Consider the following 19,233-nt stretch of genomic DNA (forward strand, 5'->3'; position numbering starts at 1 on the left):
GTATTTCTAATAAAATGTGAGTTTGTCTCACCTGATTGATTGAAGTCTGGTGTGGACCGAAAGCCGGCAGTGGGGGATCTGGGGGATAGGCTGTGTGTAGGGGAGCCAGGCAGACTCTCTCCTGAAGAAAGGGACCGATTCAGAGAGGTGAAACTCCTGCTGGTGTGCAGCAAAGGAGAGGGCTGCATTGCAAATCGCCGGAAAAGCGATCGCCTCCTGCAGTAGACAACAAATGGCAATACATACATTTACTCCCACAATTACTGAGGTCTAGGCAAATGTCCTGCACTACTTTCAGTTACTGCCGTTAACTTTTTAGATCGTCTCGCCCTAATTTCACAGATTTAAATTAGAAAATTATTTATTTATAATAAATATTTGTATAGTTAGCCGCTTTTTTTTTTTTATATATAAACAGTATACAGCAAACAGTGGCAGTTGCTACAAATTACATTTTTTTCTTACATGGAACAACAGTGACACCCAGTGGTCAGACAAATATAAGCACTTAAACAATATGTAAATTCTAAATAGGACAATGAATATTTTAAAATAGTACAGGATTGTTATAGCAACTGCATGTATCTCCACAAGGTTTGGCTGACAACCACATTTATTGCTTATATTGTACCAATTACATATACAGTATGTACCTCTGTATAAATGAAAATATTTATCAGGGTAGCCAAGTTCCTTAAAATAAAAAATGATTATTGCTAATTCCATTCGTTTCACTTCACTCATCTGGATAATTTGAATGAATAAAGACCAGATAGGACCCCTCCCACACACACACACACACACACACACCCCCACACACACACACACCCCCACACACACACACCCACACACCCACACCCACACACACCCCCACACACACACCCCCCCACACACACACACACACCCACACACACCCCCACACACCCCCACACACCCCCACACACACACACCCCCACACACACCCCCACACACCCCCACACACACACACACTGACCTTTCTTGGGTCTCCTTCTTTTTAGGTTTCTTGCTGCGTCTCACCATCTTGCTTCTGTAGCTGTTTCTCCTGGCAGGCCCGGTTTTAATCGACGTGTTCTCAAATGGAGTTGTTGTGATGGCTACTTTGTTTCCGCTCTGCAACAAAGTGATATAGAATTCATTCAAATTCACAATTTTTCATTCCACACTACAAACATAATCCTACTGCCCAAAGTATCATGTGTAAAGTATGACAGCCAGTTACAGCAGAGATAAAAAAAGAGTTCCTAATCAAACTGATTTGGTTGCTTAAGGGGCAGGGGTAGGACAAAATGGACGATAATATTGCTGCCACAAAAATACATGATGCTCCACAGAACAGACAAGCCAGCTAACCACTGAAACGTATGAAATGACTACAGCTTGGATTTACAACCGAATGCTGCTCATTTCAGGTGATCGGTGACCTTAAAACATTCAAAGCCGAGCCCACCTTTAACAGCAGCTCCACCACTTCAGTATGAACGAGCCCGTGCACTGGCTCCCCGTTGACGTGTGTGATGAGGTCACCAGCCCTCAGCCCAGCCTGGTGAGCCGGTCCACCTTCCTCGACATTCTGAAATGGAACCAATTAACAAACAATAAATATAGATAGACCTGGGCTGGATGTCTAATGTCTTGTCTCCATGGACAAGTCAGTAGTATTTTAATTTAGATTTTTTTTTTTGTTTAAACATTTTGTTACCAGCTCCATATCTTGTACTATTAAACTTTAGGCAAAAAAAAACACCTATCGGCTAAAATCGGCAATTTTTGTTACTTTAGCCGATAATGTACACCGATATTCATGCTTGAATTTCTTCCAGCACAGAATTTAATGTTTAATTTGGCACACTTACTAATGACACAAGAACACTGAGGCAATAATCTTTCTTGCAGTGTTGTATAACGTGCATTCAACCTGCAGTAAATATGTCTCAAAAGAGTAGTGTTAGGAATTTTTTTTTTTTTTAAATATCTGAAGACAACAATAGTATAGCTGAGTTGTGTGCAGCAGAACAGACTTGATGCAACATTAAATCCAACAATGAACTGTGAATAGAATATTTTTGTAATGCTTTTTTTAAAAACTTTTTTTTTTTGGTTGAATCCTAAACATTTATTATTATTATTATTATTATTATTATTATTATTATTATTATTATTAAATGTACTTCAAAAATGCCCGTTTGTAATTTTTGTTGCTCTTGCTTAATCTGCATTGGTTGCGGGTGTATTCGGCAACATTTTGTTAAGTAACAAATTCAAGTTTAACTGAATTTGGTAACCGGAAATTATATATTTGACATCTTTTTTTTTTTTTTGGATAAGTGAAGAATTTAAGTGGTGCTGCATTTTTAAGCAGTGTATGCTTAAAATAAGAATTTAACAGAAGTTGTTGTAGTTCACATTGCATAGGCTAATTTTTTTTCCCACTGTACAGTATAGGTAGAAGTTATAATATCAATGTTTGATAGCAAATTGCTGTAAAAGTTAAATGTCACATTATATATTTTTTTCTACAGAAATGCTTTTACTAGTACAAATGCAAAATGTTATTTTTGTGTGACAGTTGTAAAACAAATGCATAAATTGCTCTCTAGCACACACACAATAATATTACGTTATTCTTTTTATTCATTTTCTGAAGTAAATGCAACAAGTAAAAAATACCTTAGCTTACCTGCACTATCTATTATTATTGGTATTGGCAAATATGGGCAGATAATCATCAGCCACCAAGATGATCTTTAAATCGGTGCACCCCTAATTATCTTTGATAAAGCTAGAGTCAAATGCCAATACTAAGATATTTAGGAACACTCCGAAACAGATTTGCAGTCATTACTGTATCTATGTCTAACGTAAAGCTTACTTACCCAGACCATGTGGTAAACCGTGTACACGTCACCATCGCAAGCGTACACTCTGATGGCACGCAGTGTGAAGCCAAACTTTTTTCCTGCGCTATGGATGACGACTGGCTGTTTGGGGCTGACGGCTGAGATGGAGGAGTCGCGGCTGGGAGAGGAGTCTCGGGAGGAGGGATCTGAAGACAGGGAGTGTGGAGACATCGGGCTACTCAGCGGAGACGCACCCAACACATCTGGAGGAAAACAAAACCAGACAAATGTGTTTGTAAAACACTTCATAACAAATACTAGTGGCAAAAAAGATGGACATACATTTTTTGCACAAGTCAGCTAAGAACAATTTATGTCTGAAGTCACCAGTTTAGACATATAGTCTAGGAATGTGTTGATTTGTTACAGCCAGTCATCTTACAATTAAATGCAAGAACCCTGTTTCAAAAGACACAGGCAGGCTTTTTAAAATTATTATTATTAATATATTTTTTTAAACATATTCCCTTTTAAATAATTTGTGATTATGTGTATTATACCATTCCCCGTTAAACTGGCAACGGAATAATATAAACAATATTGTTGATATTCTCAGTGAAATGTAGAGATCATAATAATTTAACTTCACGTTATGGCTATAAAAAGGTTAAATCATAGCCAGTCTCTACAGAAAACCAGTATTCTAAGTGACATTTTCCTGCTTCCTGTTTGCAACAAACATCAGTGAACTCTTCATCCATCATGAATGTCAAATTGAGGCTTTTTTTCTGCATCTCTCAGAGGTTTACAGCAGAAAAACTAGAAAATGCGATTAGAATTTGTGGTGGTGCAGGTGATTCTTCACAAGGTCTAGCATATATTTTAATAAAGAACTCCCCATGTAAAGAGCTCATATCGAGCAATTTCACAGCACATATATTTCTCTTTACCTCCTGGGATCATGAGGGAGAGAGTGCTGGCAGACACAGACTTTGTAACCTTGAGGGGGCTTTTCTGTTTCTCTGTGCTTTCTAATCGCTGATGGGCCAGGTGTGTGCCGAGGTCCTCTGATACCACAGAGGTGTTATCTGGGCTCTCCACACCTTCACTCCTGGTATGCATCTGATCGAGATGCTCAGAGAAGCTGGCCACTGTAAAGATGGAAAAAAATACATTCAAAGAAACTAATAGCAGCACAGATTGAAAATATGTTAATGATTTCTGGACAGCTACTGCTTCTCTCTTTTGGTGATTATTTCCATTTACAAGAGATTGATCCCTTTAATACATTTTTTTACATTTATAATAATTTAAAAGTTGGAACGATACCTAAATTCTAAAACTATAAAGCTAAATATTGTGATAATTGTGGCATTTACTAATATATGCGTATTACTGGGATTTTAATATGTTCTATGTTAATGCTGAACATTTTTAGTTTAAATGCATTTCGGAAATAAGATTTTAAATTATTTTTTATTCTTTTTAAAAAAAAAAAAAAAAAAAAAATTGAAGATTAAATTAGTGGGCCCTATTTTTTCCCAAAGTCTGCATTTATGAATAAAATAAAGCATGTTATTCTGTTGTTGATTATAATAACTAAATGAAGCAACCACATGAACATCATTTAATCATTAAAGCCCTGGTGATAAATGGCAAGGTTAATATTTTATTATTATTATTATTATTATTATTATCACAATAAGCAAAAAAATAACTTAAGATAAAATGCAAATCCGGTTGTTCAATAGCTAGATAGACCACAAGCCAAAGGCGATGTCTTCTTTATGTCCAGTAGTGTGGAGTTAGAGATGTGCAATATTTAAATGCTCTTGATGCAGCTGTCCGCTGTCTCCGTTGTAGAAGCTGTACACTCCTGGATGGCTGTGAGCTTTGCTGCCCCTGAGGGTTGTACCTGAAAGGTTGGAGCCACTAAGTGTGCTGCCTGGAGTCGTGACCTCAGGCTCGTCCTGTGGCGGCTCCCCGATGGTGAAGGCCACTTTCTCAGGCTCTCCTGGGGGCTCCTCTCCTTCCTCCATCTCAGCAGAAATGGCGAACTTAGGGAGCATTCCAGACCGGCGTCCCAGACTGCTGCTCTCTGTGTCTGAGGAGTGGGACAGCGAGGGCCTGGGAAAACGGGCACAAAATAAAAGTAATATTTCAGTTTATTTTGTAAATGTGCATTTATTTAAAATTAACCCCCCAGTATTATCTATCACTTAATAAACATGGTCATGACTGACAGGGGGCTTCAAGGACTGTGACATCCAACTGGCTTTACATCACATGTTCATCCTTTTTGGGGTCTATTGTTAGTAAGACATCTGGGGAAGGTTTGAACCCTTAGCCTTCCATCCATCTCTCAGGAAACACAGCCAAACCTATTCCAGCTTACATTTCACTATACTCCGGAGTCCAGCTGAGGCAGTCCACAGTCACAGGGCTCCCACTCTTTGTTTTGTCTCCCCCATCTCCCTTGTCCTCTCCTTGGTTACGAGATATCTGGTCCATACTGCTGTAGACCTGCCATTGACAGCACAAAAGACAGTTGGGTTACAGTTTTTGGATAACGTCATGTTACAGACATTACATAACTTATAAATAAATAAATAAATAAATAAATAATTCAGCGGGAGAATGCAGCATATTTTCATACAGGTTAGAGTACTTCCATATTTACGGTACAATATGAACTAGAATCCTGCAGCAAAAGTCTGCAGTCATGTAAAATTTCAAAACCTTTAACTAAGGTTAAAGTAGTAGCATCATTGAATAGTCCACAGTGTAAAAATACAATAAAAAAGAAACAGAAGTAAAGAAACTGTCAAGACTGGACTTACTTTTGAGAACCTGTGTGAACAGGATGAAAACTGCCTGATTTCCACATTAAAATCTTCATCATTAGTCTCTTCCTCCTCCTCGGTTTCCAAATGGTGATACCTCTCAGACCGAGCTGTGCGAGACATCAAGAAGAATAAATCAGCTCATTATTTCGAGAGATTACACATCTCTTATCTGCTCACAAATGGAACAGCCAAGTCTTTTGTGTTCCTTCAGATTAACAATGACATCACATCTAAATGTGAACCCTCAAACACCCATACAATGGGACTTTAAAGGAAGCATCTATTACTGGAAAATAACCCAATGTGGTTTATTAGTACTGCTGTGCTCAAGTCCCTGTACCCTCCCAATGCAGGCAGCACATACTGTCAAAGTAGCTTGTATCATCTTCCGACTCCAGCTGTGGGATAAACTCTGCCTTCTGCCGCAGCAGACTGTTCCAGTCCAGATTGTGGAAAAACGGATGTTGCTTTACTTCATAGGCACCCCCTCAAGGCAAAAGCAAGAAATTCAAATAAGTAAATCGTACCACACTTTTAAAGTCAAGAAGAAAAACAATGTCTCCATCTGTGTAAGGTGACACTTGATAGATTGTAAATGTAAATATGGTACTTGCAGAGAAGGCACTGCTTGCATGAACAGTATAGTATCTACTTGATTTCCCAATAAAGTAATGAATGAAGCGCCACACCCTACCTGTGCCCATCCTTTCCAATGGGTTCTGCCTGAGCAGCAGTGTGATAAGTTCTTGGGAATCGGGCGGTGGTGCATCGTCACCCTCGGGCCAATTGATCTCATCTGATTGAGGAGACAGGGGAACAGGAGCAATTTAAAAGGGATAAAATCAACAAAGTGCCTCAGGAACAACATTTCTTAAAAAATGGACCACGGTGGTTATAATTTGGGATCTCCAGGCTGCTATATTAACACTTTTTTGGTTTTGTTGCATTTTGTCAATAGGCCATGAAGAACGAACAATACTGAATTGGGTTCACAAAACGCTGGTCCTTAAAGGGTTAAACTACCTGTTGCCTATTAAAAACAAGGTGGCTGCCACTTCAAGTTACCGAACCCTGGCAGTGAAGCCCAGCATGGCTAGTCTCGTCAGGTAAATGGCCAGTAGGCGATGAGGTGGACTAATACAAGCTGATTTTCCACCCTAACCCACGGGAGCTGAAAGGACAATAAAGTGCTCACTATGGGTCCCCAGCCAAGATCGGAGATTCAACACAAACTGACTTCAAAACAGGCTTACGTGATTTACTGAGCTCTGGTGCTTTTACTAGGTCTGCCACCAGAGCCCCTGTCTGCTCTATATTCTGTAGCCAACTATGCTTACATTTTTAGGCTGAAATGAAGGTTACTCTCAAAACATGGACTGCAATTATAATTTTCCTTTCTACCAACTGAGCCTTGGTATCCAGACATTTAATTACCAATGGTACAGACATGTGCTCGGTTATGGTGTCACATTACATAATGGACTGAAGAAATATTACATTTCTTGAAATCACTGGTTTTCATTTCTTGTTTTTTATTACAAAGTACCTATTACCAGATTGTTTTTTTTTTTCCCGGCTATTAAATTGCACATTAGGTCACTTCCCATTTTCTCTGGACAATGTTTTATCTGAACCTTTTAATTTTCCTTTGTTATCCCAATCCAGAAGCCAACATTACAATTTAACAACTATCATTCAGAATTTAATAAACAGAACAATAGAAGTCACAAAATGCATACAACAGTTTAGATTTATTATAACAAATGGAAGCACATTTGCATATTCTTATAAAGAACGGCCCAAGGATGTGTGAGGCAAAGCAATTAGAAAATTGAGTTATTTTCATGATTGTCTAGCCAACAGCTTGTAGTGCAAAATTTTAATCAGATTTGGAAGTGAAACATGAATATGCATTCATACCCTAAGGCAGTGGCAGAATATCCAAGTGCTCACTGCTTCCCTTAATTAACAGTCAATTCCCCTGCCCTTTCAAAGCTTGGCATATAACAACACCACAAAAAAAGAATATACATCCATAAATTGCCAGTGCTGTATACTGGGGAGGCTGAACTTATCTGCTCTCTCTTTTTATCTAACAAATTACATTGCATAATGAGTCTCTCCACAACAGTCGTGTTGAGGACGGGTGATGGATGAGGGGTACCCACTTTGCTGTCAGGCAATATTGAAAATACCCATGCCGCTTTATAAAATACTACCAGGACCGCTACAAGTCTGAACTGTTAGTAAAACACACCATTACAGCAGAAATAATTGGGACTTTGTTACGTTCCTGAACTTTTGGAGCTGTGTTATGGAAAGCCAGGGATTTCCAATTCTGTGAGTGGATTCTGAAAACAGCAGGCTGGAGAGCTGGGGATTCTGTATAATGATCATGTGTCTGTGCTGCAAGGCCTTTGCAGCCACACAGGTTGGCTTAGGGGTTTATATTTGAAAGGTTATTGAATTTTAAATGTGAAAGGCAGGTGTTGTATCCAGAAACACTTAAATAATGCATCCCGTCCCTCCAAATCCACTTGAAACCATATGCATTTTTCTGGTTAAAATGACCGCAATTGATAGTTTATAGTCAGGGGTTCACATAACTGGTACGCAGGTACGCATGTGCAACAGTAAAGAAAAATGCAGACTTTTATATTGTTTTTAAGTAAATGCTTACCGTCAACACATTTAACAGAAAAGCCTTTTTTCATATAGGCAGCGAGGGTGCTCACGATTGCAAGGTCAAGCATTTTACCTGGCTGTGACCCATACCTGTTTAACCTCCCGATTTTCTATCGAGTCAACGATCTCCGTGTAACTGAGCTTATTGTCACTGACCATAATTAAATACCAGTCCCCATATTTTACTTAAGGCTGGAGGGTTCCAAATTCACTAAAAAAAGTCAATCCCTGCTAGTGCTATCATTGGCTGCTTCATGGTTTTATTAAAAAAAAAAAAAAAAAAGACAGCAATAGGTGGAATCACTCCAGTTCATAACATCAGTCATTTTCTTTTAATGGACACTTGAAGCAACCAATGATAGTAGGGATCTCGATTTAGCTGTCCATTCAGAGAAGAGGGATGTAGTTACACAGAGTGGCTTCGCTTCCCAAACTGAGCACGTATAAGAGGTGTCGATGTTTGAGAGCCATTACATTTAAAACATCAGTTTAAAAAAAAAAAAAAAAAAACACACAACATCATTTACTAAGCATTTTACTTAAAATATTTTTTTCCCCTTGTTATATCCTTCTAAAAAATACTGTCGTGCTGTCAAGCTAATGTGTTCAACAACACTAAAAAAGTGAAGCAGTGTTTTGTTTTTTGCTTTTGAATCTCCAGGGCTGGAATTTGGTGGAGGCTATTAATAAACAGAGAATACGTGAGGATGTGTTAAACATTGTAATAACCATCGCGCAATCCGGACTCCTACTTAAACATTTATAAAACTATTGTTGTTGTCTCTGACACTGCCATTAAGCAGTGCTGCTTGTGAGCGTGGGTTTTCAAAAACAAATATCAATCCTGCCTCAGCCTCACACCTTTCTGCCCTGATGCATATTCATATGTGTAAGATGACCACTGAAACCTTTGATCCTGAACCCAGCATCCTTGACAAGGGTATAAATTGTTTTGAAAATTGGTGCTAAACTGTTTTACAGAGATCCTACTGGTGCTAAATTATTAAATACCACCCTAAATCAAGCCCCCCTCACACGACACACGACATGAATTTTCTCTCCTGTGTATGCGGATGAGTGTGGGTGGGTCATTTGAGTAGTCCAGACCCAATGACAAACTATCACCATCTATGGTTGCCAACGAACATAAAAAAAAAAAAAATAATAACAATAAATTAAACATGTCTACTAGCGCCAGAATTTAATGTCACTCGCACTATATGGAGGTACCCAGGCGCTGCAATCTAGCTCCAAATCTGCACCCCTGATCCCTGACATCCCAATTGTTTGAACTGTCGGAGGAGGAGGCGGAGCTAGACAGCGACTTAGATGATGACCCCTAATTTTGGAGGTGGGAATTTCGAGTAATTTAGTGCGAGTACTCAAGGATAAAAAATGTTTAGTACTCGAACCTAATGCCACACAATATTACTCTACATATGTGCCACAAAAATTACCACATTAACACTAGAACTGCCGCGGTTATACTCATCTCTAAAACCGCCGCCAGCAGTCATTATGATGGTACATTTTAAACAACATCAATATTAAAATGAAAGACAAACTATCAGATACAACTCAAAAGTTTTATTCAATCACATCATATCAAACATCTGCACAGCCGAAAAGCCGTATTTAAATGAACAACTAAACGTAAAAGGGTTTATTTTCTAACTTACCACATATAAAGCACTACTTCAAAAAATGAAAACAATATAATAAAAGAAACTTGTGTGTAAACAGGTATACAGTGCCGTGAAAAAGTATTTGCCCCGTCTGATTTTCTGCATTTTTTTGACACTGAATGTTATCAGATCTTCAACCAAAACCTAATATTAGATAAAAGGGACCCTGAGTGAACAAACAACACAAAAAATTGATACATATTTCATTTATTTATTAAAGAAAGTTATGCAACACCCAATGCCCCTGTGTGAAAAAGTAAATCACCCCCTTAGACTCAATAACTGGTTACGCCACCTTTAGCACCAATAACGGCAACCAAACGCTTCCTGTAGTTATTGATTAGTCTCTCGCAGCGCCATGGAGGAATTTTGGCCCATTCCTCCATGCAGAACTGCTTCCACTCAGTGACATTTGTGGGTTTTCGAGCATGAACTGCTCATTTCAGGTCCTGCCACAAAATCTCAATGGGGTTTAGGTCTGGACTTTGACTAGGCCATTCCAAAACTTTAAATTTCTTGTTCTTCAACCATTCTGATGTAGACTTGCTTGAGGGTTTCGGATCATTGTCTTGCTGCATGATCCAGCTTCTCTTCAGCCAGCTTCAGCTCACGGACGGATGGCCTGATATTCTCCTGTAGAATTCTCTGATACAGAGCAGAATTAATGGTTCCTTCAATGATGGCAAGGTGTCCAGGTCCTGATGCAGCAAAGCATCCCCAAACCATGACACTACCACCACCATGCTTGACCGTTGGTATGAGGTTCTTACTGTGGAATGCAGTGTTTGGTTTTCGCCAGACATACCAGGGCCCATGTCAGCCAAAAAGTTCCACTTTAGACTCATCTGTCCATAGAACATTGTTCCAGAACTCTTGAGGATCATCCAGGTGCTTTTTGGCAAACTTGAGACGAGCAATCATGTTCTTCTTAGTGAGCAATGGTTTCCGCCTTGCTACTCTGTCATGAATCCCATTTTTGCCCAGTGTCTTTCTGATGGTGGAGTCATGAACACTGACCTTAACCGAGGCGAGAGAGGCCTACAGATCCCTGGATGTTGTTCTAGGGTTCTTTGTGACTTCCTGGACGATGTTACGCCTTGCTCTTGGAGAGATTTTGGCAGGACAGCCACTCCTGGGAAGATTCACTACTGTTCCAAACTTTCTCCATTTGGACAATGTGGCTCTGACTGTGGTTCGCTGGAGCCCCAGAGCCCAAGAAATGGCTTTGTAACCCTTTCCAGACTGATAGGCATCAACAACTTTTTTTCCGGAGGTCTTCAGGAATTTCTTTTGTTCGTGGCATAATGTGCCTCTAGAACCTGTGTGCTGACAACTTCACTCTGATGGTAAGGGCCAAAGTTAGTCAGATTTATATTGGGCAGGGCTGGCCCAAATCAGGCCTGGTTGTTAACCAAAGTACTCAAACAGCTGACCCTAATTATCCCTTTAATTGGGTTGAGTTAACTAGGGGGGGGGGGGGGCAATAACTTTTTCACACCTGAAGATTGCATGTTTGATTACCTTGCACACCAAACAAATGAAAGAAGCACCGAACTTTGGTGTCATTTTTTCTCTCAGACTCCCTTAATATACTACTACAACCCACAAAAAAATCTGACCAAATACAATGTGAAAAATGTGAAAAAATGCAGAAAATCAGACAGGGGGCAAATACTTTCATGCCACTGTATGTATATACAAAACTGTAAAAACTAAAGTAGTTTAATTTAAAACGAAAGTAACATGTATTAGCTCTTGCGTGTGTCATTCAGTGCAGCACAGAATCGAGGTTGAGCTGCTGCAGCCTGCAGCTTTGCAGAGTAAGGGCCTCTAGATGACATGGTTTGCACCCAACAGCGGCTCACACGCACGCACGCACGCACGCACGCACACACACACCCGAAACTAGTGGTATGGTCACACCCCGGAACAATACAGATACCGTGAATGCACAGGACCAGATGAAACAAAAGAGCCAACCTGAACTGACCGGGTCGCTACAATATATTGAACTCACATCCATGAAGAGATAGTATTTACATTTTTTTGATTACTCGTAATAAATGAGTGCTCGAGTAATTATAATTACTTAGGAGTACTCAAGTACTCTCAATCACCCCTAGTGCGTACCAAATCATTTCTGCTGGTACTCACGTGAGAACGTAATGATAGAAAAGTTATATGAACCCCTGTTTATAGTTATTTCTCCACTATAGACATATATTTAAAATTTTGTTCTACATATTGGCCGTTTCAAATATGATTTCTAGAAGGAAAAAATTGAAATAAAAATAGCAAGTGCACTGGCTATTATTACACAACAACAGTAACAAACAAAGATCAACCAAAATCATTTAAAAATATACACATTACTGTACAGAGATTTATCAGGCCTCACAATAAAGCTGAGCACTGAGTATATTTGTGTATAGGTTTGTTTTCCTGCTCCTATAACACATACATGTTAAGATGCAGAACAAGTGAGACAGGTGTACAGTATATACTTGCCACTTATGACTTGTCCAAACAGTTCTTCAGGAGTGTCTCCAAAGAAAGGCACACAGCCAACCAGAAATTCATAGAGAATAATTCCCATAGCCCACCAGTCCACAGGTTTGCCATAGCCCTGCCTCAAGATGACCTCTGGAGCAATGTATTCTGGGGTTCCGCACACCTGAAGCACAAAGGCAATGCATTCAAAACAACCACCACACAGTATAGCATGGCAATTTCATGACATTAAACGCTAACTTTATGCAAATGTCACATATTAAAAAATAAAATTGGATTATTTTGAAATTAAAAAGCCAAAACACATCTAAAAAACTAAGGGATTACAGTTCACATGTCTGAATAAATAAATCAAGTTTACTGTTACTAATTTACATTGTATGAAAACAAGTTAATGATTGTAGGAGACCCATTTAAAAACGACTATGCAGAATTGGTCAAATTGATATGTACATTTTCTAATATTGCTGCAAGCCTGCATTTTATTTGTGCATGGTTTGTATTTAATTAGTATAATTATGTTAGATTAATTAAACCAGTGTGTAAATATTGCTGCATCCCAGACTTTGCTGCCCCCAGGCTGGTCGCGTACGTGATTCCATCGCTCAATGGAATTATCTTCATGGAATATTTTTAATAAATAATCAAGTGGGAATGCATACATAATTAAGAATTATAGGCCTAACTTGAATGTTACAAAAAAGGTCACACTTCTTGCTCAGGCTTCTGATAAGCAGGCGCAATTTAATTCTTAAACTTCCGATTAAGGGATTCCTTTATGTTCCTTGCACAGTATTTTTTCAAAATAAAAATCGATGAAAACAGGTTAAACTGGGAACAGATTGTTGCATTGTGCAAATGAAGCATGCTTAAAGAGAAATGGGGCATATCTAGAATTTAGTAAACTTATTTATACACTGCATCCTGCTGAGACTGCACATATCATTTTGAAAAAAGAAAAAAAAATATTCCCATTCCTCCAGACTTAAATTATTCTACAGTATTTAGCATACACAAACAAACAGTCTCTCATCACACATTTCGGTAACTTTGCAAGCCTGTGTTTTACTATCAACACGCTATAAACTAAAATTTGGGATCAAGAATTCTCAGTTTTATTGATCATGGGACACAAAATCTATCTGATCAAATCACTCTAAAGAGTACCTGGTATACTGTACTGTATACAGTATGGCCACAATGCGTATATGTTTTACAATTTCACAATGCTAACAGGTATCGGGAGAATGGATACATTCACAAACCTGCTTATCTAAGAATTCTCTGGCATCTTTTTCGATGTGTCCCTCGTAAAGGTTTGTTGTCATGTTCATTAGCCCCACCTTTGACAGTCCAAAGTCAGTGAGTTTGATGTGGCCCATTGCTGTGACAAGCAAACTAAAAGAAAAAAAAAGGAACTAATCTTAAAGCACTGAAACCCATTTCCTGCAAGTAATCCAGACAAATGAATCATATCTACCTGAAGATAATTACAATTACAAAATCAATATAGTTCCATCTGCTTGGGACATGTTTTCTTTCTTTTGTTTTCATTATAGTTGGGATAATTCACTTTAAATTATTTCTTTCTGTCTGTACCTTAAATCTACTTCTTTCTATCTTCACATTAGCAGTTAACAATGGACCGCCAACCACAGTGCTGTCTTCAGAATCCGGATAAGATGAACTAAACCACTTTGATAGTGGAATTCATCACATGCAAAACAATAACTTTTTGAAGAAGCTACAATAGACAGGTAGTGGACAAAAAAATGGAAACACCTGGGTAAATGAGGGACACCAAGTATATTGAAAGCAAGGGCTTCCACACAGGTTTTGCTCATGCGTTAATTAAGCAAATAACATCCCAGCATGCTTAGGATCATGTATAAAAATGCTGGACAGGCCTGGTTGCCTATAATTATGGCTAGTATGTCTGCAAGAGGAGACCTCAGTGACTTTGAAAGAGGGGTGATTGTTGGGGCGCGTTTGGCAGGAGCTTCAGTGACCAAGACAGCTCAACTTGCTGATGTTTCATGAGCAACGGTGTCTAAGTGCAAGATAAAACAGGCGAGCAACTGCCGATCAATTGACTGCAAATTTCAACCTGGGGCGCAAGCAGCTAGTTTCATCAAAAAAGGCCCGCCGAAAACTACACAAAGCAGGATACCATAGTGGCCCAACGCCCTATTAAATGACTTGACATTGGTGTTTCCATTTTTCTGTCCACTACCTGTACTTGAAGCTACAGTCCAAAGATAAAAGTATAAAAAGTTCAGCGTAATCCAGGTGCTTCACTATTTGAAATACAGCTGCTTTGGTACTAATCCTTCCGCCCAGTCTGGTTATACCGTAAAACCGAGTTCAACATTTAGTAGGAATACGGATTAGACATGGTTTTAAAATCACCATTTACTGATTTCACTGACATTTAATTCAAATAAAAAAGACAATTCAAATATGTTATTACATGGCCAGATTCTGTAACGTAATGCTTTCCGATTACTGTTACCACTCAATTCTATCTGCGCTATTATTCACTATTATTACTAAAATATGTACAAACTTGTCAGGCTTCAAATCCCTGTGGACGATTCCGTAATTATGGAGGTATTCCAAAGCCAGAACAGTCTCAGCAAAATACATTCTTGCCATATCCACCGGCAGGGGACCCATGTTCTTTAATAAGGTGGCGCAGTCTCCCCCTGAGGCACAAAAAGACAGATTAAGAGAGGCCCAGCCTACATTCTGATGCAAAACAACCAGCAACATGAAGAACAGCTATCACGTTTCAGAATGTCAGAACTACAGGTCATGAACACAGTTGAGTGTTTTATTGTCATTATGAGCTGCATTGAAAAAGGTAGAACATTGTAAATGAGATAAACCAACGGAGGACTGGTTTGCCCACGATCTACGTGAGAAAATACAACTGAATTTGTTTAATACATAATGTGTAAGAGATCAGAATTAGATGGAACTACTGCATTTGAAGCTGACACCCTGGGATCCTTCAAGAATCTGCTTGATGAGATTCTGGGATCAATAAGCTACTAACAACCCAACGAGCAAGATGGGCCGAATGGCCTTCTCTCGTTTGTAAACTTTCTATGTTCTTATGTCATGTGAATCTATATGCTATCTCATCACCTGCATGCTTTCGTCTTATATTAGCAATTTGATGTTGTGTGTTCGTCCAGTGTTTTAAGATTAAATCTAGACTAAATAAGCAATGCATGTTGCAGAAATGCAATATTCTATTTGAGTGGCAGTCAAAACAGACATGGAAATAAAAGTCCTATTGCATAGCTGTTTTCCCCTTTTCCAGGTTTTAAAATGAGCCCGATTAGCCACAGTGTATGGGTAACAAGCTCAGGTGTGTCTTATTAAACTCATAGAAAAACCAGGAATTAATCAAACTAAGTAATGGGAGTCTTATTTCCATTCCTGCAAAACGTCAAAGGGTAAAAGTTGTTTTTATCACAGTAAAGCCTTTCAGAATAAAATAAAAGTCTTACCTTCAACATATTCCATGACCATACACAGGTGGCGCTTAGTTTCAAAGGAGCAAAACATGCTCACAACAAACGGGTTTTCAGCAAATGTCAAGATATCCCTCTCCACAAAAGCTTGCTGGATCTGGTTTCGTAGAATTAAGTTCTGCTTATTGATCTTCTTCATCGCAAATCTCAGCTTGGACTCCTTGTGGCGCACCAAATAAACAGCACTAAATATATAACAAGAAGCAGGCACAAAGTCAATTAGGACTTCATATTGATTCAATCTCCAAGTGTTGATAGCAATCCACTAGTTTAATTTTGAATGGAACATGTAGTTGTGGAACAAAACAAAAAAAAATTCTAAAAATGCTCTTCTTTAATCAAGTTTTAATAGTTAATTTCTCTAGCCTAAAACAGTTTAATTCTTTTTTTTTTTTTTTTAACCAGAGAAACATCTTTTACCTCATTTCATGGGTAAAATAAGACTAAGGAAATGCTTGACATGGAACATTAAAATGATGTTGATGAACCATCAGAAGTTAATGATAACTTGTGTAAGATATCTTGTTTACAGCACCTGCTCTGTCAGATTCCACTCACCCATATGCCCCATTGCTGATCAGTTTTATCATCTCAAAATCACTTTCACAGGGTTTACAGCGAGACCTCAGTGAGGCGCTCAGGGACTGTGTAAACAAAAGAGCTTCCATTTTAATCTGTATTATTAAATGCGTATGTTTTTCATTACAGCATTGCCAAGGTTTAATTCAGAATTGTAACAGTAATATACACATGAATGAACAACAGACATTAAAAAGAACATGTTTTTCTACTTTGGCCCTGGGTTATATAAAAACTACCTTTTCAATGTCTGAATAATCACTGGGTAAAGAGGGGAAAACCTATTATTAAGTCTTCGGTAGTACCCGTCATTTGAAAAATGGAACTCGCACCCTTTACAACTATTAGGAGAACAGCTGCGTGTTCTTTACGAGAGGCACAGTACATTCGGATAATAGTATTGTATATAGGACACAGTTGATATGTTGGTGGTATACTGTGGATGTAACGGAAAGCGGGTGGTTGCCAATTCCCAATAGACCCTGTTTCTTCCAGTATTACTGGTACTAGAGATATGTTAGTGTGTCTACTTACACTCACAGACTCATCTGTTTCAGGGGTTTCTGCAATTCCACTATCGTAGTTTGCCAGATGAGCGATTTCTGTGGTGAAAAAAAAAATCCTTTTAAGCCCTTTTCCAAACACCGCCTACATGAATAAACATATCAGTTCCTTACAGAGTTAAGAATATTTAATTTCCCTTTTTAGAACATAGTCGTGTGTCACTGATTTAAATAACACTCTAAACTAGCAGGTTAAACTAGCGTCCTCTTTAAAAGCATCTCATTGCGGTTCCGTGGCTCCTAAAGAGACTTCATGGTCTGCTGTGTTTCAGAATCAGTGTCAAAAACAGTACATTTTATAAAACGACAATACACTGCATTTAAAAAAAAAAGAAATAAATAACACATCATATAAATGTTTTAATTAAACACTGAATATTCAAATGGGGTCCCAATAGATTTAGTTTAAAATGCATTATTCTACATTTGTATTCAAATTCGTAGCAGATGTGAAGCAGAATTGAGAAAATTAGATACATCTTGCAATAAGAACACCAAGTTCAGACACACCATGCTGGTGATCTGGACTGGGATGACTCTGGCAATGGTAAAAGATGCTGCTCAAGCAGAAGGTCGTGTTGCTAGCAGCTGCCAGTCTTTTGGGTGAAGTGCTTGATGAGGCATCTAACAAAAGGAAAGAGGCTGAGACCAGGAATAACTGGTAACAGCAGAGTCCATAAGAAACCCAATACTCCAGAACAAACCCTTATGCCACATAATCTAGGAATTTCCTGCAGTCTGCAAACTGTAGGGAATATTGGTGTGTGCAGCCAGAGTCAGCAACGGAATCTGAGAGTTAAGTGACTATTTCACAATCCCTAAAGAGACTAATGCACATCCAAATACCATTAAACACCTGTCCCCTTTTTTCTTCAATTGATTTCAACCCTTTCTGAGCATTTCAGTTGAAAAAGGTAAAGACATGATCATTTGAAAATAACTGAGACATATCCCTCAAGGGAGTTCATGAGTTATGCAGCCACCTACAGCACATTAGATTTGGAAGCAGTAAATCTGCTATTGCTTTTAGAGGAATATCAATGTATTTAGAATGATCTGTAATTCATGCATCATTTCACAGAGATAGAGCGACTATGGTTTTAGCAACAGGCAAAATTACATACAAGAGAGAGCACCCCAGCTACCATTTGAGGTACTCATCAAACTGTTCACAAATGTTACCAGAAATCATTTGGTAAAGGAAAAGGCGTGCTATTTGTAAAACTGTGCATCGTCAGTTTAATTAGGTATTTTCTAATTAAGGAGTTCAATGCACTTTTAAACATTGCTCAACGTTTTAAAGTGTTTTTTCTCATTGGGCATGTCGCCCTACTGTAGTTGTTGGTTGTGGTCACAAAGATACCACAGATATTCTACTCTAGGTCATGAGCACTGCGTGCAGTAGATCAAGCTGTCGGCTGTAGAGTAGGGCTGAGGAGGTGCATACTGTAACACACCCTGAACTCTACAGTTCTGCCACAAAGGGCATGCTTACCTTCCAAGGGATCCCTTGTGAGGCCGAGCTGACTGATGATGTACCGCGGGATATCTGTTTTAATACCCTGCCCTTCTTTGGCATGGCCTTCCGCTGCCTCCAGGAGGTGGTAGAACTCCTCTGGGTCAAATTCCTGGAGACACCAGTGTGGATAAAGCACAGGTTTCATTTCTCAGGTTAAGGGAATGTTAAAATCCCTTTTTTACTTCTAGTTACGTTATCATAACGATTTTTCTTTTGCTAAAATAAATCCTTAAATACAACAATACAGATTAAAAGTTTTAAACCACTGCTTCTGGGTACCTAATCACTGCACAGTAGAGCGCAATTCTCCCTCCAGTTTCAAAATCTACTGTGTTGTACTTGACATATATACACCTCAAGAATGGATTTTAAAGAAAAAGAACAAACAAACAAAAAAAATAGGGATGATTAAAAAGCAATGGTGTGGGTCGACCTAGGGAAGGAT

The 19,233-nt window shown here is 38.7% G+C and overlaps 1 protein-coding gene across 8 annotated transcripts in view; it reads right to left on the reverse strand.

Annotated features, from left to right (window-relative positions):
- LOC117403880 (microtubule-associated serine/threonine-protein kinase 3-like) overlaps positions 1-19,233 on the reverse strand; it is a 161,063-nt gene that overhangs the window by 6,202 nt on the left and 135,628 nt on the right. For 7 of the 8 annotated variants that reach the window (XM_059008096.1, XM_059008034.1, XM_059007901.1 and 4 more), the window contains 17 exons: positions 18,765-18,897; positions 17,241-17,308; positions 16,686-16,771; positions 16,104-16,312; positions 15,152-15,290; positions 13,851-13,983; positions 12,583-12,748; positions 6,399-6,500; positions 6,069-6,191; positions 5,699-5,811; positions 5,254-5,381; positions 4,774-4,985; positions 3,809-4,009; positions 2,895-3,121; positions 1,469-1,591; positions 995-1,131; positions 32-216 (listed from right to left, as the gene is read on the reverse strand). In XM_059008096.1, the coding sequence (XP_058864079.1) occupies positions 32-216; positions 995-1,131; positions 1,469-1,591; positions 2,895-3,121; positions 3,809-4,009; positions 4,774-4,985; positions 5,254-5,381; positions 5,699-5,811; positions 6,069-6,191; positions 6,399-6,500; positions 12,583-12,748; positions 13,851-13,983; positions 15,152-15,290; positions 16,104-16,312; positions 16,686-16,771; positions 17,241-17,308; positions 18,765-18,897 (2,485 nt within the window). The remainder of the gene's footprint in view (positions 1-31; positions 217-994; positions 1,132-1,468; positions 1,592-2,894; positions 3,122-3,808; positions 4,010-4,773; positions 4,986-5,253; positions 5,382-5,698; positions 5,812-6,068; positions 6,192-6,398; positions 6,501-12,582; positions 12,749-13,850; positions 13,984-15,151; positions 15,291-16,103; positions 16,313-16,685; positions 16,772-17,240; positions 17,309-18,764; positions 18,898-19,233) is intronic. The other variant, XM_059007965.1, reaches the window with a different exon arrangement.

Source organism: Acipenser ruthenus, chromosome 1 (genome assembly GCF_902713425.1).
Source record: "Acipenser ruthenus chromosome 1, fAciRut3.2 maternal haplotype, whole genome shotgun sequence".
NCBI lineage: Eukaryota > Metazoa > Chordata > Actinopteri > Acipenseriformes > Acipenseridae > Acipenser > Acipenser ruthenus.